At 30.3% G+C, this 22,862-nt stretch overlaps 3 protein-coding genes across 4 annotated transcripts; 1 reads left to right on the forward strand and 2 right to left on the reverse strand.

Moving 5' to 3' along the window:
* The first annotated feature begins 7,661 nt into the window (after positions 1-7,661).
* Positions 7,662-12,464, forward strand: LOC111678700 (reticulocalbin-2). Of its 2 annotated transcripts, none has more exons than XM_023440117.2 (4): positions 7,662-7,817; positions 9,061-9,826; positions 10,693-10,840; positions 11,515-12,464. In XM_023440117.2, the coding sequence occupies exons 2-4, from the start codon at positions 9,622-9,624 to the stop codon at positions 12,170-12,172; spliced, it is 1,011 nt and encodes a 336-aa protein (XP_023295885.1). In that variant the 5' UTR covers positions 7,662-7,817; positions 9,061-9,621; the 3' UTR covers positions 12,173-12,464. The 2 variants fall into 2 exon arrangements, with proteins under 2 accessions (XP_023295885.1, XP_046812178.1); XM_046956222.1 differs by lacking the exon at positions 7,662-7,817 and adding an exon at positions 7,971-8,087.
* Positions 12,465-16,531: 4,067 nt separating this feature from the next.
* Positions 16,532-17,640, reverse strand: LOC111678714 (SPRY domain-containing SOCS box protein 3). The gene is made up of 2 exons (XM_023440132.2): positions 16,926-17,640; positions 16,532-16,860 (listed from the first exon to the last, which is right to left on the reverse strand). Exons 1-2 carry the CDS (start codon positions 17,523-17,525, stop codon positions 16,609-16,611), a joined length of 852 nt encoding a protein of 283 aa, XP_023295900.2. The 5' UTR covers positions 17,526-17,640; the 3' UTR covers positions 16,532-16,608.
* A 150-nt stretch (positions 17,641-17,790) lies between these two features.
* Positions 17,791-21,602, reverse strand: LOC111678711. The gene is made up of 2 exons (XM_023440127.2): positions 20,155-21,602; positions 17,791-17,834 (listed from the first exon to the last, which is right to left on the reverse strand). The coding sequence occupies exon 1, from the start codon at positions 21,111-21,113 to the stop codon at positions 20,196-20,198; it is 918 nt and encodes a 305-aa protein (XP_023295895.2). The 5' UTR covers positions 21,114-21,602; the 3' UTR covers positions 17,791-17,834; positions 20,155-20,195.
* Between the last annotated feature and the right edge of the window lie 1,260 nt (positions 21,603-22,862).

Raw genomic sequence — 22,862 nt, forward strand, 5'->3', positions numbered from 1 at the left:
ATCTGTCAATCTATCTATCTATCTATCTATCTATCTATCTATCTATCTATCTATCTATCTATCTATCTATCTATCTATACAAAATTTTACGTGTATGGCTGTAGAACAGATGTCGAACTTAGACTACGCCCACATAATATATCCCGTATGTGCGAGTTGACTAAAAGTTTGTAACATCCTTTCCTAATATATTTTTTTCAATTCAGTCCAATTGTTAAATTATTGACTCCCCAGGGAAAAATAACTCCTATAGCTAGAAAAGCTATATTTTTCATAAATAACGCTGTTATTTATTTAATAAACATCTGGCAGCATTATCAATATTAGCCAAAAACAACAAATATTATCCATTCATTACCACTCAGTGGTCGTTTACAAATTATTCTACTACTACTAATACTATTTAGAATATATGTTTGTATAAAAAAAAACAAGTGTGTCATTAAACTTTTATATTGAAATATTTGCTATGAACTTAAATGTGATGATAACTTTGTTTTTTGGTTCATCTTTATATAAATATCAATAAAAATCCATTTGGAAATAAAACAGAAAAATTAAGTTATATTTAAATATGTAAATAAGAATTTTTAACTAAGAAAAAGTTATTTAAAAATTGATGGTTAATAATATAGAGTAAGAAAAGAGTAATAAAGTTTATGAATTCAAGGAACGTGCGTGCAGATATAAAGATATGTATTTATCTAAAAAAAATGGTAAAATGCTGTGCGACGTAAACATCTTTCTTTAAAATTTAAAATAAATAACAAATTTATAATCATATCCGATTCAAATCTATTTCAATACTAGTTACAGTTCTAGCTCAGTTTTAGTTCAGTTCCAGTTATAGATCAGTTCTATTTTTCTTCTAGTTCAATTCTAATTGAGTTTAGTTCAGTTCCAGTTCAGTTCTAGTAAATTTCTTGCTTAGTTCCAGTTACGTTCTAACTCAAATCTGGTTCAGTTCTAGTACAATTCTGTTACGTTTTAGTTTAGTTCTAGTTCAGTTCTACTTCAGTTGTAGATCAGTTCTAGTTCAGTTAAAGTTCTAGTTTAGATCTAGTTCAGTCCCAGTTAAGTTCTAATACAGATCTGGTTCAATTCTAGTTCCATTCTGTTCTGTTTTTAATCAGTTTTAGTTCTGTTGTAGTTCAGTTGTAGTTTAGTTCTAGTTCAGTTTTAGTTCAGTTCTAGTTCAGTCAAAGTTGAGTTCTGTTAAAGTTCAGTTCTAGCTCAGTTCTAGTTCAGTTCTAGTTCAGTTCTAGTTCAGTTCTAGTTCAGTTCTAGTTCAGTTCTAGTTCAGTTCTAGTTCAGTTCTAGTTCAGTTCTAGTTCAGTTCTAGTTCAGTTCTAGTTCAGTTCTAGTTCAGTTCTAGTTCAGTTCTAGTTCAGTTCTAGTTCAGTTCTAGTTCAGTTCTAGTTCAGTTCTAGTTCAGTTCCAGTTCAGTTCTAGTTCATTTCTAGTTCATTTCTAGTTCAGTTCTAGTTCAGTTCTAGTTCAGTTCTAGTTCAGTTCTTAATCAGTTTTAGTTCTGTTTTTAATCAGTTTTTGTTCAGATCTAGTTCAATTCCAGTTTATTTCAGTTCTAGTTCAGTTCTGGTTCAGTTCTAGTTCAGTTATAGTTTAGTTCTAGTTCAGTTCTAGTATAGTTCTAGTTCAGTTCTAGTCCTATTTCAGATCTATTTCAGTTATAGTTCAATTCTTATTACAAATAGAAAGAAGTTGACTGCTAGACTTAAAAATGTTGAAATGAAAACCTTTAATATAAATATGAAATAAAACTTTTTAATAAAATATTTTAAAGATTATTAAAACTTTCAAATAACTTCTTGTCAAGCATGAACAGTTTTTAACAGAAAAAGCTGGCATGACCAAATATGGAGTGATACATGGTTCAATTGTTCAGTAAAATAAAGTGTTTTTTAATTTTATGACAAAAAAAAATATGAAATTGTAGAAAAGTTATAAATAAGAAGGTGAAAAAAATTTAGATACAAAAGTACATTGCCTTTTAAAACTCATATTTAAATCAGACACTTTAGATAACATCAAGTATACAAATTTAGTTAATTTTCAATTAAACCACTTTGACATAGAAATCAATTGATATAACTATGTAGGTATAAAACGTTATGTAGTTCATGTTCATTTAAAAAGTATATAAAAAAAGTTGAATTTATAAATAAAATATAAGTAAATAGTGTGTAAAAAATAGGTAAAGTTGTTCATTTTTTATTGGTATGTATTTTAAAACAAATGACATATTGACATAAAGTGCTGGTATAATATTTATTAATGGCGTAAGATAGACGACGTACACATATTTATCTATTGAACAAAAAAATGGTAAATGTACGTTTCTTTTTCTTCTTTTCAAATAATAAATAGCTTTTATGTGCCATGCCATAAATAATAAAAAAAAAAACTATAAACAAACAATTATTTCATTCTATAAATAAAAAAAGGAACGTTGAATATATGAAAATAGAACAACTGTATTTGATTACCTTTTAGTCCTGACACTAAAACACGCCATGGATACTTATGACTATATGAAGCTAAATTACCACGTATAATAATGTAGGGCATTTGTAAAGATTAAGTTGATCTTGTTGGTGCTGATGAAGCGTATATTTATTTAAAAGTTGTTACAGTTGTTTCGTTGTTAAAACAAACAAATTTTTAATTTTAATAAAAATTTTATTATAACACGTTTATTGCATTTACGTTTGCTCTATGTTGGTGTTAATATTGCCTTTTTCTTAGGATTAATTAAAATTTTTCTATGCAAATCAATTTCTCTTTGATGTTGTTTAATTGTTAGATTTATATTATGATTTCTTTTAATACGTTTTAGTTTGATTTAATTTACTTTTCTTTTTTATGTCTGTTGGTGCTTAGTTGCTCAATGGCTTTAAGTAAAAGACTGAAATATGAGCTTGTTAAAAATATTTGTTGTTGGCTTATTATTTATTTTAGTTTTTTTTTTTTTTTTGTTAGAGTCGTTTTGCTGATGTTTTTGTTTTGTATTCGTTTTTATAGCATTTGGGTACGCGCTAATTATTTTTTCATATTTTTGTATTATTTCGTTGGTTGTCTTCAGATCTTATTAAGTATTAAAACTTTTTGTAAAATTTTTATTGTAAATAAGTTTAATTTCGAAAATCTACAACCAACCAATATCGCAAATACTTTTTCGAATCAAGACTTACGCATAAAATTATGAAGAATATGTGAAGGATAAAGTTCGTAGAAAAAGAAAATAGAGTATGTATTGCAAAGGATTTAGCACAATTTTTGATCCAAAACAGGAGAAATAAGATAAGATTCCTTGGTCTACCAATTGTCAACATATTTCCATGTAAAAACTAGTTTGAAACTTTTTGTGTAATTTTTAGTTTTAATAAATTTTTTTCGAAAATCCTCAACCAACCAATGTAAGTCAGAACGTTGCCAATATGGCAAATACTTTTTCGTACCAAAGGATAATGGTTGTAGAAAAAGAAAATAGAGTCTATATTGCAAAGGATTTAGCACGATTTTGGATCCAAAAGATCTTTAAATCTCGAATGAACTAAAATGAGAGATGAGATTCCTTGGTCTACCAATTGTCTACATATTTTCATGAAAAAACTAGACTGAAATCCAACAAAACTTTCTAGTTTAATGTAAACTTAATTCCAAGACATTATTGTCTTAGACGTTGTTTTCCTCATTTTACATAGTTCAATGTCTTATAAACAACCGAACTAAAAAATATATTTTTATTGGATACAAAATGACATCTCCTTTCTTATGCTATTTATGTGTGAAAAAGACTTCCTAAGTTCATATAAGAAATTTTCTAAGATCGATAATCTAATAGAGGCGTTATTGCAAAGGATTGAAATCCAACAAAACTTTCTAGTTTAATGTGAACTTAATTCCAAGACATTACTGTCTGAGACTCTATATTCCTCATTTTATATAATTCAATGTCTTATAAACAACAACGAACTTATTTTACTAAAAAATCAATTTTTTTTTATTGGATACAACATGCCATATCCTTTCTTGTGCTAGTTATATGTGAAAAAAATTTGCTAAGTTCGATAATGTAATAGAGGCTGTATTGCAGAGGATTTAGCACAATTTTGGATCCAAGATATCTTTAAATCTCAAATGAACTAAAAAGAGAAATAAGATTAGATTCCTTGGTCTACCAATTGTCTACATATTTCCATGAAAAAAAAAAACAGAAAAAAACTAGATTGAAATCCAACAAACTTTCTAATTCATTATTTTCTGAGACTCTGTGTTCCTTGTTTTATATAATTCAATGTCTTTTAAATAACATCGAACTTATTTTACAAAAAAAAATGTATTTGTTTGGATACAACATGCCTTTTTGTACACATAGCAATACAGCTCCTTTCTTGTGTTATTTATATGTGAATGAAATTTCCTATGTTCATATAAAAATGTATATATGTACAACATCGTCGATATTAATCGGAATTTCTACACAATTATTTTCGATATTAATCGGTATTTCTACACAATTATTAGCTTTTTAAGATTACTTTTAAACTAATTTATATTTAATAATATGACGTAAAATTTAAAAATTTTCATTTACAGATTAGCATTTCCATTATAAGATCAATTTTATATTTTCCTCGATAGTATAGTGATTAGTATTTCCACCTTAAAATAAGTTAGTTAATAATTAAATAAATCTAAAAATTTATATTTATATTAATTTTATACAAATTTTGCTGGCAAAAAAGACTATAATTTTCCTCGATAGTATAGTGATCAGTATTTCTGCCTTGATGATATAGTGTAAAAAATATTTATATATATTATATTTTTTACAAATGTTTGAATTCTTTTAATATCTGTTTTTATATGTTTGGCGGTTTCTACTAACTTGGCAGCTACCATCGTTTAAGTTTTGCGACTATAAAGTTGCTTGTTTTAGCACTATTTAATTCTGTAGATTTACGTTATTTAGTGTAAAATATTGCATTTAAATGACGCATTTAATCAAAAATTCATATAACACTTATTCAAGTTATGAGCAAGATGTTGGTGGTTTTGTGGTTTTTTAGCATATTTACTGTATATGTTTATTACGAAATTTGCGGTGTAGACGCATGATTTTTGTATTAAGATAAGTTGTTTTCATTTTACAACAGAACTTTGGTTTTTTGAAAAGATTTCCTAAAATTTTAGTGAATATCTTTGACAACTTTAAAATATTTATAACATTTTTAATTTTACTCTTTACTACTAATGCTGTAAGTTCTAAAAATAATTTTGAAACATTTTATCTGTTTAAGTATCATAAATTTAATGTTAATTTTGCATGTAACTTTAAACTACACGCATGTCTGGCTGCTGTCATATTTAATTTAAATATATTACCTATTTAGTTTATATTATTGAAAATTTTCAAAAAGACAACATTTAAGAGAGTAAAACAGATTGTGGATTGTTCAAGGTAATTTGGCCAAAACTTAATGTTAAGGAAATAGAATCACTTGGTTTCAATAGAAATTACAATGGCGAATAATAGGAATAAGTGTGTTAGGGTTCTATAAATAGACTTTCGAATAATCGAACAAGTTTATGTCGAAAAATGTCGAAGTCGACTATTTTGTTTTAAAAAAGTCGATAACTCGACTTTGTAAATAAAAGTCGAAAAAAGTTCAAAAAAAGTTCAAAAAAGTCGGAAAAAGTTGAAAACTCGAAAATAGTCAAAAATAGTAAAAAAGTGGAAAAGAAGTCAAAAAATTCGAAAATATTCGGAAAAATTCGAAAAAAGTAAAAAAATAGTATAAAATTTTAAAAAAGTGGAAAAAAGTCAAAAACTCTAAATAAGTCGGGAAAACTCGAAAATAGTCCAAAAATTCGAAAAGTCGGAAAATTTTGAGAAAAGTCAGAAAACGTCGAAAAAAGTCGACTATTTATAAAATAATAAGTCTATAAGTCGACTTTCAATTAAACTTTGCATAAAATGCAAAAAGTTGACTTTTAATTGAAAATAAAGAATTTGAAATTAAAAAAATTAAAAAAAGTCGAAAAGACGACTTTTCGTTTCAACTATAGAACCCTAACGTGTGTATCAGGTTTGAGAATGATTGAAACTAGCGAAGCAAACTTTTTTTAGAATCAATTATAATGGATTCCATAGTCGATAGACTTTTGACTACTTAATGATTAAGTCCATGAAATAATGTATTGGGTTCTGCGTATGTACGAAATATACATTACTTTTATCATTTTCCATTCCTTTATAATTGTTTCAAACTTTTTGATCAACCCTCGTAGAAAGGAACAACTCTTTTGTCATAATGTCAATCGTAAGGAAACAATTTGATTTCTAAATAATTGCTCTTTTTGTTAAACACAAATAATATACCTAGTTCTTTTCAAAATTTCCCACTAAATTCTTACGAATTCAAAGTTTTTGACAGCACACTTTGTTTATTTATCAGTTTTTCACTTCCTTTTACCACCACCCTAGCTTCCAGTTCCATTTCCTGCTAACAACCTTGCTGATGATTTGCGTTAAGACAAATTGAATGGGTCGATAGGTCTGTGTTCGTGTCACAAATGGCAGGAGTCGTATGTATTCTATTTCGTTTGTTTACAAGACCTTGAGGTACAATAGAAAGAACAAAAAAATCCAAACAAATGTAGAGTAAATGCAATGACCAAGTTTCATACAGGTGGTGTTAATATTGTGTTTTATGACACAGCAAAACTAAAACAATGTATCGTACACCCCCACACTTTACAAAAATGAAATTATGTCTAGGTCTTATAATTATTTTGTAATTTATTCAATACAATTGTTTGTTGGGTTTTAATTGTGCACTAAAGCTGAGCTTTTATTTTCTAAACAGACAGACAACGCCCTATACCTAGAGTAAATTTGCACTATAAAAGTAAATTGTTTTGCTAAAGAATTCCAGTTTTTTTGTGCAATATTGTTGTTATCTTTAATTAGCTTGATGCGTAAATTTCCATTAATGCACTTACATTTTTTGTTTAAACTTTTCACAATTTATTTTTTTTAACTAAAGTCCGTTTTATAAATAAATCATTATTTTTGTTTATTTTATTACTATAATTTAAACATATATTTTCTCACAAAAAATAAATTAAGCCCAGAACAAAATAATTTTCTTTTTTCGCGTTAGATTTGCAAAATAATTGTTTTTCTTTCGTCTCGTTCGGAAAACAGACACCAAAACCAGACAAATTTTAAAGTAACGGCGTTCGACTTTTACAATCACAGCGGCGGTTTACAGTTAAAAATGTACGTATCAGGGATGGCAAAATTGGTACAATTGTACTTTTTTTTTGGTACAATTCGATCTTCATAATGTTCATTTGTAAACTACTTAACAATTTTGTACAATAATAAACAATAATTTAAGAAACTAGTTCTTTGGAGCGGTTCTTAAACTAGTTCTGAAATCCATGATTTTTGTTCAAATTTATCAACCACGGAACTAATTCCAGGGAAGCTTAAGAGAACATATACGCTTTATGTAAAATTAGTTCTTTTGGCAGGTAGAGCACACAGTCCCGATAGAGGCCTTGGTGTATTTAGCCGCCTTACATTAGATTTTAAACCGTCGACAACTTTTTTAGTGTCAGCAGTCAACGCCGTTAATATTTGTCCAAGCAGGGCTCTGCTGCCATTACAAGAAAAAAACAAAAAGAAAAAACTAAAAACGGACGCTGTCGGAGATTATCTTTACAAGTTTATTTTTATTGAATATAAATCATTAACTAGAAATTACCTATTTGCTAGTGTAAAGGTAAGCCTCATGTTTAAATAAAGTATCACATATGGCTGCTTTAATTTTTTGCCACCGGCATTTGTAATTTTTTATAGAAATTTTTATTTTATTTGCTTTTAAAAAATAACTACATATTTGTGTTTAATTATTATTTGATACTTTAAAAAGACATTAATATTATTTGATACTTTAAAAAGAAATTAATATAATCATTTAATTTTAATTGATAATTTTAAGTTGAATGTCCCAGTAAAATTCTTCAATGCTCATAGAAGGCAGTCATTTAATGTAATTAATTTAATTTCAATTCTAGTGCAGTTTATTTTTTGTTTCGGTGCTATTCATGTTTTTTTTCAGTTTTATAACATTTTTTATTGCATTTTTATTTTAATTCTATTTAAGAGTACAATTTCAAGTTCAGTTCTAATTCAGTCCTAGATTAATTCTAGTTGAACTCTGGTTCAGTTCTAGTCCAAATCTAATACAGTTCTAGTTCATTTCTAGATCTAGTTCAGTTCAAGTTCTGTTCTAGTTAAGTTCTAGTTCAGATCTAGTTCAGTTCAAGTTCTGTTCTAGTTAAGTTCTAGTTCAGTTCAGTTCTAGTTCAGTTCTAATTCAGTTCTAGTTCAGTTCTAGTTCAGTTCTAGTTCAGTTCTAGTTCAGTTCTAGTTCAGTTATAGTTCAGTTCTAGTTCAGTTCTAGTTCAGTTATAGTTCAGTTCTAGTTCAGTTCTAGTTCAGTTCTAGTTCTAGTTCAGTTCTAGTTCAGTACTAGTTCAGTACTAGTTCAGTTCAGTTCTAGTTCAGTTCTAGTTCAGTTCTAGTTCAGTTCTAGTTCAGTTCTAGTTCAGTTCTAGTTCAGTTCTAGTTCAGTTCTAGTTCAGTTCTAGTTCAGTTCTAGTTCAGTTCTAGTTCAGTTCTGGTTCAGTTTTAGTTCAGTTCTAAATTTTTAAACGAAGTCTAAAACGATATATTTACAAATAAACACACCCTCAGGTATGATTATTTAAACATACCTAAAGGTCAAAAGAGTTCATTTCTTCGGGATACAAACAAAATAAACCAAAAACATCATAAATAAATTTATTCTAAAACAGATCTTTTATACAAAGACACAAACACGTCTACAAAAAGTGACGTGGTAAAGAACAAAATTTACTCAGCATCCAATACACCATAAGAAAAGAAAAAAACATTTTTTTTCTCAATAGAATTAATTAATTTCTTTAAATTTATAATATTTTACTTAATTTTCATTTCAGTTGCTCAGAAGAGCTCGTGTGAGACACAACGCACGCATCTTTCTTATAACCGGCATTATAAATTTTTAAAATTGTAAAAAAAAACCAAAGAATAAACTAAATACTAATTTCAACATAATAAAAAACCCAAAAAAGAAGACAATATAATAATAAAATTTTAAAACACTTGAATAAACATCCTTTTCATCAATCACCAAATATCATTGACAAACTACAGACACATACATACATATTTAATGCCATGAGCAATTGTCTAATTTTGATGAAAAACCAGAAATAAAAAACAACAATTAATTAAAAATCAGCTGTATTGTGGAAAATCACTTTTACTACAACTCGTGTATTATAGTTTAAAAAAGAAAATTGACTCAGAAAATAAACACATTGCCTGTCTCTGTGTGCGAATGAGTGCGTCTGGCTGCTGTCATTATTTCAAGTGTTTTGCAGAACATAATTAAATTGTTTCGAACAATTTTTACATTTAATTAAAAGCGCGTAATATTTGGCCTGAATATTAATAAATTGTAGACTAACTACGTACAATTAAATAGCATTGCAAATATGTCAAAATTATTTTTATTACTATTTTGTGCTGCCTTTATATTGGTTGTTAGCACAATGCCTGCTTATGCTGGCGTAACACAACATAAACATGAAAAACACACGAGCAAAGAACGTGTCAAGGATGGTGTTTATCAAGCCAGAGATGCTCATCATCATGAAAATGGTGAACACAATGTAGAGTTCGATCATGAAGCTATTATTGGTAAGTTGAAAATGTTAATTAAAGGAGAATTTTGTTATTTTAGTTCAGTCCTATTTCAATTCTAGTTCGGTTCTAGTTCAGTTCTAGTTCAGTTCTAGTTCAGTTCTAGTTCAGTTCTAGTTCAGTTCTAGTTCAGTTCTAGTTCAGTTCTAGTTCAGTTCTAGTTCAGTTCTAGTTCAGTTCTAGTTCAGTTCTAGTTCAGTTCTAGTTCAGTTCTAGTTCAGTTCTAGTTCAGTTCTAGTTCAGTTCTAGTTCAGTTCTAGTTCAGTTCTAGTTCAGATCTAGATCAGTTCTAGTTCAGTTCTTGTTCAGTTCTAGTTCAGTTCTTGATCAGTTCTAGTTCAGTTCTAGTTCAGTTTAAGTTCAGTTCTAGTTCAGTTCTAGTTTTGGTCCAGTTCAGTTCAGTTGTTCAGTTCTTGTTCAGTTCTAGTTCTGTTCTAGTTCTGTTTTAGATCTGTTCTAGTTCTGTTCTAGTTCTCTTCTAGTTTTTTCCTAGTTCTGCTTTAGTTCTTTTCTAGTTCTGTTCTAGTTCAGTTCTAGTTCAGTTCTAGTTCAGTTCTAGTTCAGTTCTAGTTCAGTTCTAGTTCAGTTCTAGTTCAGTTCTAGTTCAGTTCTAGTTCAGTTCTAGTTCAGTTCTAGTTAAGTTCTAGTTCAGTTCTAGTTCAGTTCTAGTTCAGTTCTAGTTCAGTTCTTGTTCAGTTCTTGTTCAGTTCTTGTTCTGTTCTAGATCTGTTTTAGATCTGTTCTAGTTCTGTTCTAGTTCTGTTTTATTTCAGTTGTAGTTCAGTTCTATTTCAGTTCTAGTTCAGTACAGTTTCATGAATTTCTGACTTAATTTTTTATTCATTAATTTCCCCTTTTTGCAGGCAACGTCAAAGAAGCCCAAGAATTCGACAACTTATCACCAGAGGAGTCAAAGAAACGTTTAACCGTTTTAATACGTATGATGGATTTAAATAATGATCAATATATCGATCGCCACGAGCTGAAAGCCTGGATATTAAGGTCTTTTAAGTGAGTTGTTGTATTTTGTGTTTTATTAACGCTTTCTTCTTTCTTCTATCTACCATACATATTGTTAAAGCTTTTAAGCCGGCTGCTTTTTAATTTATGCTTTAGCACAAAAATACAAACTCATTTTATTTATGCATATTTTTGTTTGCGCACCCTTATGTTTTATAACTTATTAAATAATGCGTGCTTAGCCTGAGGTTATAGAGAGAATTTATAAAATGTTTTATAACCTGGTAACAAACAATATTCTGAATGAAGTTAAACGACCTTTCTTTCTTCCATTATGTCATTTTCATAAACTATTTATACAAAAAGTTAATTTATGCGTTTTTCGAAAGTTGATTCATAAATATGATTTTTTCTTTAATTACCAAATTTAAGTCTTTATTTGTTCAAAAGTTTTATGTGACTTTTATCAAGGTTTGTTTAAATTGTTAGGAATGATGTAGATAGAATGCTGGTAAAAATTAAAATGAAAATGTTGCTTTCAGGACGTGTTTGCATTCTATTTTATAATATATTGTGCTAATTATCCTTTATAAATTCATGTGTTTAATCATTTTCATCAAGTTCCCAAAATACATACTAACTAAATAAAAAACTAACTAACAAAAAAGTATTCATAAAGTTTAAACAAAAATTAAAAAAGAAATTCCTAAAAATTAAATCTTTAGAAAACTTGCTGAAGAAGAGGCTGCTGATCGTTTTGAAGAAATGGATCAAGACAACAATGACCAAGTGACCTGGAAAGAATATCTTCTAGATGTTTATGCCATGGAAGATGAAAACTACAAAAAAGAAGTCATTGATTTCGATAGCTACGATGAAGAACAAAAAATGATTAAAGACGATAAGGAAATGTTCCAAGCAGCTGATTTAAATAAGGATGGCATGTTAAATTCGGAAGAATTTGTTTTATTCCAAAATCCTGAAGAACACCCACAAATGTTACCCGTTGTCCTGGAACAAACTATGCGCGATAAGGATAAAAATCATGATGGTAAAATTGATTTCAAAGAATTTGTCGGCGAGACCGCTGAACATCACGACAAAGAATGGTTGATCACTGAAAAGGAACGTTTCGATAAGGATTACGATTTAAATAGTGATGGTGTATTGGCTGGCAATGAAGTATTAAGTTGGATAGTGCCCAGTAATGATGTGGTAGCCACCGATGAAGTTGATCATTTGTTTGTGTCGACAGATGAAGATCATGACGATCGTTTGTCTTACTTTGAAATACTTAACAATTATGAGACATTTGTGGGTAGTGAGGCCACAGATTATGGTGATCATTTACAAAATATACATCATTTGGCTGATGAATTGTAAAGTGTGTGTCTGTGTTGTGTGTAACGTTTAAGTTCTTTACATAAGTGATTGTATTTATTTTTTGATTATGATTTACAACTACCTTAACATCATATTACCTCCAAATGTTGCTTTTAGTTTTATTTAAAAGTGCTATCATTTTTTATTATTATTTTAATGTATTTTTTTACATTTATTTTATTTACAATTTATCATTAGTTTTATTAATGCCAATAATATAATGTCCAATTAAACCAATCAACAAATACACCATAATAAAAATATACCTAAAGTTTGTATGATTATAAACATATATTTAAGTTGTTCTTGTTTTATTAGTGGGGAAGGGTTTCTGTAACTCGAATCGACTACATTAATGTTCGAATTTCTTTGTTAAATACTTTGTGTTCCAAAGGTTTTTCGAAGATAACACTAAGTTTTCACCTGGCACGTATTACCTAAGTGCCGATATCTTTCAAAATACAGTTTTAGTTCAAGTTCTGTTCTAGTTCAGTTCTATTATAGATCTAGTTCAGTTCTAGGTCAATTCTAGTTCAGTTCTATTTTAGTAGTTTAGTTAAATTCTAGTTCAGTTCTTGTTCTAGCTCCAGTTTACATCAAGTTCAGTTCTAGTTTAGTTGTAGTTAAGTTCTAGTTCAATTCAGTTCAAGTTCAAGTTCAATTTTAGTTTAGTTCTAGTTCTGTTTAGTTTTAGTTCTGTTCTTGTTCTAGTTCCGGTTCAGATCAAGATCAGCTTTAGTTTAGTTTTATTTTATTTCTAGTTCAGTTGTAGTTTAGTTCTAGTTCGTTTCTAGTTCAGTTCTAGTTCAGTTTTAGTTCAGTTCTAGTTCAGTTCTAGTTCAGTTCTAGTTCAGTTCTAGTTCAGTTCTAGTACAGTTCTATTTCAGTTCTAGTTCAGCTCTAGTTCAGATCCAGCTCAGTTCTAGTTCAGATCCAGCTCAGTTCTAGTTCAGTTCTAGTTCAGTTCTAGTTCAGTTCTAGTTCAGTTCTAGTTCAGTTCTAGTTCAGTTCTAGTTCAGTTCTAGTTCAGTTCTAGTTCAGTTCTAGTTCAGTTCTAGTTCAGTTCTAGTTCTGTTCTAGTTCAGTTCTAGTTCAATTCTAGATCAGTTCATGTTCAATTCTATTTCAATTTTAGTTCAGTTCTAGTTCAATTTTAGTTCAGTTCTAGTTCTGTCCCAGTTCAGTTCTAGTTCAGCGCTAGTTTAGTTCTAGTTCAGTTCTAGTTTATTTTTAGTTCTGTTCTTGTTCTAGTTCCGGATCAGATCAAGATCAGCTTTAGTTTAGTTTTATTTTATTTCTAGTTCAGTTGTAGTTTAGTTCTAGTTCATTTCTAGTTCAGTTCTAGATCAGTTCTAGTTCACTTCTATTTCAGTTTATGTTTCTTTCTAATTCAGTTCTAGTTCTGTTCTAGATCTGTTCTAGTTCAGTTCTAGTTCAGTTCTAGTTCAGTTCTAGTTCAGTTCTAGTTCAGTTCTAGTTCAGTTCTAGTTCAGTTCTAGTTCAGTTCTAGTTCAGTTCTAGTTCAGTTCTAGTTCAGTTGAGAAAAAAATCTATGAAATTTTAGAGACATTGAAAATGAAACTAAACATTTTTTCAAACTTTGAGTTAAAAACAATATTAAACACATTTTGTTACAGTTATTAAGATTACATGAATTTCTTTATTATTTTTAATTTTTTTTTAACAATAATTATTAATTTCATCAATACATAAAACTTAAATAGTTGTGTATATATAGTTCATATATAATATATTTCTTTGACTAGTTTATAAAATAATTATACAGCTAAAATGACTAGATAGATGCATTTTTTTAAGTAATTAGTTTTTGACTTTTTTTCTTTAATTAAACATTTATACGAAATTTTAAAACAAAAAAGTTTTTTTTTCGTTTTTTCTAAATTACGGCGAATTAAATGCAAAATAACTTAATCATGCCAACTATGAGCAATATTTCCCCGGGAAATTCTATTCTCTTTTGTATGGTTTATGTATAGAGAAGGGAACAAATATCCCGGTGTTATTATTATTCAGAATAGGCCTGATTATTTTTGTATATTCTAAAAAGGTTTTTTTGTTCTTAATATATTTTATGACAAATTATAATTTTTAAAAATTAAATAAAAATAATTTTTCTAGTTTTATATAAAATTGAATACTTTCTTTTTGTTAAAGTAAGCAAAATCAATTAATAAAATAAATCAAATAATAACAAAATAATACAACTTATATCACAATATTGCACCAAATTGGCCTGTCTTTTATGTTTAATTATTAGTTAATTAATTATAAATATAAAAATAAAATATTATTTGACTATTTTTACTTTATTTTGTAAATGACTAGTATTTGAATATAGTTTTAATTTAAGCATATTTTTGGGGGAAGGATACCTATATAATACATTTTTTAAGCTTTTTGTTTGTGTTCTATGAAACTGAAATAATTTTGTAGATCTCGAGTAGCAAGTGGAGGATTTAAAAAATTAATTGGTTTTAATCTAGATCGGTAGTTGATATACATTACAAAGACATTCTGGAAAGATTTTGGGAATACACAAGTCCTTTCTCTAAACGCGATAAATGATAAAACAGTTATTTGTTGTAGTCATAGAAGTCTCAGTTTGTTGATCAATTAACAATCATTCTGAGTTATTGTGATCATGAGCCAACTGAGTTATTTATATTTATCGATTGCCATGTTGAACCTGCAAGAGATTGATCATCAAAAAACAGGTTCGATTTCTCTTTTAATGATCATCGAAAGTAATAAAAAAAACTCTTCTTGAGAAGTCTTTTATTAATGATCATTCTGTTTTATTGTGATCATGGGCCAACTGGGTTATTGTGATCATTTTGATCATTGCAATGTTAAGCCTGCAACTGATTGATCACCAAAAACATAATTGATCCCTCTTTCAAACGCTTAACTTATTTATCATCAAAAGTAGTCAAAAAGACCTTCATTAACAATCGTTTTTGTTTAATGTGATCATGTAACTGATTGATCATTAAAAAACAAGTTCAATTTCTTTTTTAAATGCTTAACTTATTGATCATCAGAAGTTATAGAAAAGACCCTTTTAGAGAAGTCTTTTATTAATAATCGTTCTGAATTATGGTGATCATAAGCCAACTGGTTTATAGTGATAATTTTTTTATATTTTTCGATTGCTATGTGCTGATTGAGTGGCCTCCAGTAGATTTGTGGTTAGTATTCTAGTCTGGTAGACCGAAGGTGGTGGGTTCGATTCCCACCTGTGGCACTGGTTAAGGAGCGCACAACAGCCCGATAGAGGACTAGGTGCATTTCTTTGGATTTGATGTATATTAAAAACATGATATCAAAAACACGTTCGATTCCTCTTTTAAACGCTTAACTTGTTGATCATCAAAAGTAGTCAAACAAATTCTTCCAAAGAAGTCCAGGATTAATTCAAAGTGAAATACCCTTAGTAATCTCATCCATGAACACCAAACGATCAAATCATTCATTAGTTTTTCTTTAATCTTGATTTATGATATAACATTAGTAACTCTAATCATTACAGGTAGTGCAGAAAAGAGTTGATTGTCTCTTTAGTTTCCTTAAGTAATCTGTCACTTTGCTTAAAATTTTGTTTCTATGAAACGTAATCGCTTAATCACGCTTATTGATGATAAACAATACTCCAATAGACGATTTTTCGAATGTTAACCTCTACTAATCATTCTTCAGGTTTTCCTTAGCCACGCTTTATAATAAAAAGTTCTAGTTTAGAGTGGATTGTTCCATTAGCATCCTCAGTAATCTGAGGTTGTTATTGTTGTAACAGTTCGACTGTGGTCGATAGTTCTTTCCTGGAGCAAAAACTTTCGGTTGATACAGCTGTCGATGGGTTGACAATCTTTGGCCGATTGTCGTGGGAACGAGTAATCTGAGGTCTAGCCACTTAATTGTCTTTCCTGTTAGAGTTTTGTTTCAAGCTTGTGTGGAATTTCGAATGCGGAAAAGAGAAGTGTTCTTAAAAGATCCACACTCGCGAGACAATTGAGTCTATTCTTAAAGACTCAATTGATGAGGCACAAATATCCAAAGGATTCCAATTCAGATATGACAATCAGATATACAATCCTATTTGTAGACTGTGCAAATTAAAAGTCTTCCACCGATCTAGATTTTTAAAATTAATGGTTCTTGCAATCCACCACAGGCTTCCGAGACTCAATTCTTCTGGACTTTAACTCTATTTGATTTTCATACATATTGCAGCCTATAATATAATACAATTTAAGAGCAAATCATGTCTGCGGTATGAAAATTTTTGTGTTCTGTTGTATTCTCTTGAAATGGCACTGTAAGCTTCACGTTTTTTTTTTCTATATAAATTTAAAAGTTGATTTGAAATACATAGTTTTCTTATGGTTCTCGTTTTTTCCTGGCTTGTACTAATATTTTTAAAATTCATAAAGCATATCATAGTTGTCTACCTGTCGCAGTGGAACATTATCATTAAATGCTTCACTTAAATAATTTGTTATAATTGAAGGTAATTTAAGTTTTAAAAGATCTTGACGAGACTTAATGTGTTTCATAACTTCGGCACGACAACGATCTTGTAAATGACCAATATCACTGCGTGTACTATTTAAAGTCATTTCAGTTTTAGCGGCCGTTGAGCAAACTATGGGATATAAGGGTTCCTTGATCTGTTGGGAGAAATAGAGTGCAATTTATTAGTTATTCCATATTATGTTGGACGTCCAAAACATACCTTATCTAAACCCCGAAAAGCTACACCTAAACATTTGCCATCCTTGTAATAGGTTAAGGTGCCCTCAATGCCATCGAAAAGTATACCCACTACAGTGGCTTGGTTCTCTTTAAAACGATCTGTATATAATAAAGCCACACCTTTGTGCCACAACACACCCTTGTGCGATAAACCCCAGCCATGTTCATTTTCACCTAAAATATTGCGAAATGAATTGGCATGTAGGCGTGCCCTACGCGTTCCTATGCCAAACATTATGCTGGTGCCGAAAATTCTCTGCGATACATGTAATTCCCAATAGAAACGTCCATTGTTTAGGGGTCTTTTACCCTGGACACCAGCAGTACCTTTACTCCAGTTGGGATGAAAGTGTACGGTACGATCGTTTGTGCCACTCAATACCACTTCCTTTGATCGGTGCCGCCTACTCCAGGTCCAATTGTCCTCACAACCTTGTTCTAGAGGTATAATTACTTTTTTATTACTCAGACGTTTAGTTGTTGCTGTTAGGGAACTGTTGTTTGTTCGTGTTGAACGTTTTCTTTGACGAGGTGATGTGTTCGGCGAGGTTGTACTGCTGCTGCTGCCACTTGAAGTCATTATTTTCGTGTTGTTGCTGTCCTGTTTTAAGTTTGCAAGTTTTACTTTTCTTTGTTTGCTTAATTGTTTTTGAATGTTCTCATTTGTATTTTTGTTTTTTTTTTCTTTTTCCTACTATTGTCTACGTATTTCGTTTGTTTTTTACTATTCTTGGAGTAGTTTCTCAAGTGTCCTTTATCGATAAGATTTTTTCTTTTTTATAAAACGTTTTTAAGTATTGTTTGTTTTTTATTGATTTCTATAAGTGCAGCAATTTTTCTTTTTGCAATAAATGTTTTCTAGTCCTTGTTATAGATGATTTCTGAGTACCTGAGTAATGAACATAGAAAACTGGTTTATTAAAGTGGCATTTAGTTAAAAAAAAAAGAAAGTAAAATGTAATGGGTTTGTTGTTATTATGATTTTATTCGATTAATGTAATAGTTTAACCTAAAGGCGCAAGCCTTTGTATCTGCAACGATTTAAGGCAAGAATATAATATTTTGATGAACTGAAACAGATATAGCTCTGTTACTGTCTTGTTTTTACACCCCTGGCTTTCAACTTCTATCACAACTATGTTGCCTTTCGATCCACGAAATCATTTAACTATTTGCGAGGATCGATGTCTTTGGAATTGCATTAAATCTTTAGAAGATATGCTGCCTTTCGATCCACGAAATCATTCAACGATTTGCAAGGAGCATTTTCTTTGATTGTTAGAAGAGATGCTAGTTACATAAATATCTGGGGTTTTGGCCGATTCTCGAGTACAAAGAATCATGGAAAATTGGGTCATCGTATTACCTCGTTGTAGTAAAAAAGTAGCTTATATTTCAATAAATGTAAAGTCGGTCATGACCGATCGTACGATGAGTAGTATGAAAATTATGTGCCATAAAATTATGTTCAAAACTGTGAACTTCTGTAATAAAAGCACAAAATGTTCATAGACGCCTAGACGGACATAGTTAAATCGCGATTCCGATAGGTGTAGGACCAACATATTTGGATGTTATAAACATCTCCCCATGGTGGTGATGTCGGGTGTAATAATTAGGTGAAAAAAGTGTAGTCCTCATTTCGATAGAGTGATCCTTGTTAATAGATAATCATGGTCGATGTCTTAAGATATAATTCTAACAAGGCTGATCTTAGGCCAAGTTATAAGTTACTAGAGACCCTACTAATCGGAGCAAATAGCCGATTCAGTATGTGTAATATTTCGTAAGTCATCGCATTTCGATAGGGAAAGCCTTGTTTATAGATAATCATGGTCGATGTCTTAAGATATAATTCTGTCTGTAAAACAAGGTAGGCCTTGGGCAAAGTAATAAGTTACTAGAGACCCTACTTATCGGAGCAAATAACTGATTCAGTATGTGTAATAGTTCGTATGTCGTCTGCGTATACAGAGATCATGTTGTCCGGGAGACTTGGTTTGATAGCATACCAAGGAAGGTATATCTGTGTGTCGGTCTTTTTATCAATAAATATGATTTTCGTCATTTTCCAGAATTACACTCTATAATTGAGTAGAAGGCGGGTAAGGCAATGTCTCAAGACTGGTCAGGGGTCTTGAATATTATAATATCAATGTGAATACTTTTCACAAAACCGATAAATGTATTGCTAACCATAGATCGAAATAGGTGTTATGAACGCTAAGTCTAAAATTATTGCATTTAATTGTTAGTATAGTCCATTGGTCCATTTGTTTGATATGAGAGCCTCAAATGTTTTATGAAATCTGTTAAATAGTTGCCGTTGCTTTTAAAGAACAGGTTGTCGTAATTTCCGTTAAGGAGATTTAAACAATTAAGCTTTAGCCGATAATTTTATTATTTAGACGCTCACAACATTGTGAATGAGGATCTTCAGCATAAATCTGAAGGCCTTGATTTGGTAATCTTTGATAGATGTAGTTTCCAATGTAAAGTTTTTCCGAGATTAATCTCTATTTAACTTCATAGAAGATTTTTCAAAAGATATGTGTACATAAATGGATTTGGATAAAATTTGAAAAAAGCCGAAACCCCGATATAATGTATTTTTCGAAAAGATTGAGCAGCGCTGAATTGGAATTTGACCTCAGATTTTCTCCTATAACTCAGACCTTTCAAATAACGAGATGTATTAAGACGTTATAATAACGCTTTAGGTAAGATATATATCTCTAAGAAGATAAACCATATGTCAGATGTCTTGGCACCGTTATAACGGATCAAATTGGGTTGTTCAAACTTCAGGACACCATATCTCTAATCCCAGATGTGACGAAGGGTATACTTGTCTTCATTGCGGCCCAATTCGTTATAAAAGTCTGTGGCTTTAAATTTTATCGACCTTTTCAAGAGAAAAAGAGAAATTACCATCCCATTTCCCCCAAAAACGGAAAATTTTTCTCTTGTGCTGGATCCGCGGTTTCCTATAACACACCATTACACACAGGGGAAACTGCAGTCTACTAAGACATTTTGCAATTAAACTAAGTGGCTATAATATATATAAGTTTGATCTTAATAACGGTTAAAGGAAAACTTCTAAGAGAGAGAGAGAGAGAGAAAGAGAGTTTGAAGCAAATCTACTGATTGTAAACTTTAATAAACTTAATATTCAACGTAAAATTAAAGCTTTATCCACAACTTACCCGATATTCTGCTACTAGAAGATATTTAAGTTATCCTCATTCTACAAATAAGATGTAGACAATGTCGAATATTCACATGACACAAAACTATTGTACGATGCAGTCTTTGGAATTGGTGTGGCGTTAGAGGCGGAGGTGGGCGAACGTTGTGGTGTTTCACAGCATGTTTCAAAACTATAAGTAGTTTCGACTAGCGATGCAGACGGTGAAGGCAATTCTATATCGACGTAATCATGAGTGGAATTGGAATCGATTATGGATGCTAATTCTGATTGTTGCGGCTGTTGTTGTAATAAGTCACTATTTTCTTCACTTTCTAAGGTAGATGAAGTATTTAACGATATCGTTTGATAACCTGAATCATTGATGCAATACGATGAATTCACGCTATTTGATAGATAGGTCGGATCCGATGATGCAGTAGATGAAGGTGGGTAAGTGTTGGTGGTTGAGTAGATGGTGTTAGGTTCATATATAATTGTTTGAGCTTTAGCCGATTTTAGTTGTTGCTGCTGTTGGATATTACGTTTAAGTTCCCTCTTTATTTTACGCAATTGACGATATTCTGTCGAGCGATTAGAGCCGTTAACCACACCAGACAAGGGACACCAGAATTTCTGTTGCCGTTGTTGTTTTTGCACTTGTAACTCTTGCAAATGAAAATGATGACGACAATAACCTTGTGGCGTATTGGCACAAAAACGACAATTATCACTGTCTGCCAGCGAATTGGAGAGAGGTGATGTATTGGCCGATGCTGAGGTGGCTGCGTAACGTCTGCGTTTGGATTTCTTAACTTGACGATATTCTTCTATTTGAAATTTGGAGCCTTTAGCCTCAGCAGCTTCCTTTAGCAGCCGCACATTTTTTGGATTGATCCATCGGTCATGTATGTGTAAAACTAAACGTTGACAATAAAGACAGATTGATTTGAAAAATAAAAGCAGCACGATAATCATTCAGATGTAATTAGAAATTTTTTTTGTTGTTTTGCTCTTTAAAGCTGTCGCCGTTGATGATGACGTTGTAGGCAAGCAGGAGTGCGTAAGTTTAATGTTGAGGTTGTGTGTTCTTTTTTTTACTTCGTTTGGGGGGTGTTTCACTTGTTCGTTATTTAAGGGCTGTTTTTTTTTTTGTTTTCTTTAGTTTTACTCTAAATTCTCTTTGGTGGCGTATTCGTTAATGTTGCTGATTTAATATTTAAGATTTTTCTAGCTGGAAAATTGTTGTGGATTTTCTTTTAATTCTAATTGGATTTTGTAAAAAATTTTGTTATTTATTTTGTTTTATTATTTATTTTATTTAATTAGTTAATTGTATAAACTTAAAATCACTTTAACTAAAATATTATTGAATGAACACAAATAAAATTTATAAATTATTTTGTTAGAGCTCTTGCCAAACGCTTATAAAACACGTCTGTTTTTCTCTATTCCAATTTGACTTCTGTTGAGACGAAGGGCAAACACCTAGTTTACCACTTGCTTATTTCTTTTGCACAACCCATATCAATCTACCCTTATTTTGTTATCGTCTACCATGTATAACGACAAACAACCACAACAATTGTACATACATTTGTATCTGATGTGTAATCGTTATCGTTTTTAGTTAAATTTTTTTTCTTTACATTTTCACCCTTCATCTGTTTAATTTCCTTTCTGTTCTGCTGCTTTGTTTATATCATTCATTCATTCGTTTGTTTTTTTTTTCTATTTTCGTGTTTTATCATGTTTTTATCTTTGTCTCATTATAACCGGCTTTTGATTTCGAGTTTTCCATACAACTCCCCTTTGTAAATTCAAAGTTTTTCCAAAGGGATACCATCCCTTAAGGAAAACGAATGCATATTCGAAAAAAAATTAACAGTTATGTTAGAGAGAAGAGCAAAAAAAAGTTCTAGTGGAGTAGGGATGAAATGTTTGGTACAATTGAAAATGATACTAGTTCAACAATGATTATAGTACATACGGAAAGAAAAAGGATAAGAATACAAACATTAGCTATGGATTCAGAATTGAGAATATAATACAAATCTATGATCACTTGTAGGTACTTCCTGTAAAAAAATCAACTTTCTTATAGAAAACTAAAATCGGTTGTAGATCCTTAAATGACGCTTCAATTCGGAAAATAGTGAATATCTGTGATCTTAAATAACTCTCCAATTGAGAGAATAATGACCTCTTCTTGATGTTATTGCAATCCCAGGGGAAAATATGCTACCAGTCTGCCTCGAGTCTTCCAGGACTATAAACTTGTGATGTCATCTCACTTCTTGTATAAGAAAACTAAAATCGATAGATCCTTTAATAAAGCTTCAATTCGAGAAAGAGCGAAAATCTGTGATCACTTCTATTTCTCAAAAAATTCTTAAATAACTCTCCAATTGAGAGAATAATGCAATCTCGCTACAAAAGAGGTGCTACCAGTACCGCTTGTCTGTCGAGACTATAACTTGGTGATGTCATCTCACTTATTATATAACAAAACTAAAATCACTAGATCCTTCAATTCAATACGTTTCAATTCGAAAAATTGTGAAAATCTGTGATCGCTTCTATTACTCACCAAATTCCTTAATAACTCTCCAATTGAGGGAATAATGAAAATCTTTATTCCCTTAAATTTTCTACCAAAAGTATCGAAAAAATATTAATTTGATCTTTCCCTTGAAAATAAACCCCATCTAGGTGTTATTGCAATCC

The sequence above is a fragment of the Lucilia cuprina genome, chromosome 2 (assembly GCF_022045245.1).
Source record: "Lucilia cuprina isolate Lc7/37 chromosome 2, ASM2204524v1, whole genome shotgun sequence".
Classification (NCBI taxonomy): Eukaryota; Metazoa; Arthropoda; class Insecta; order Diptera; family Calliphoridae; genus Lucilia; species Lucilia cuprina.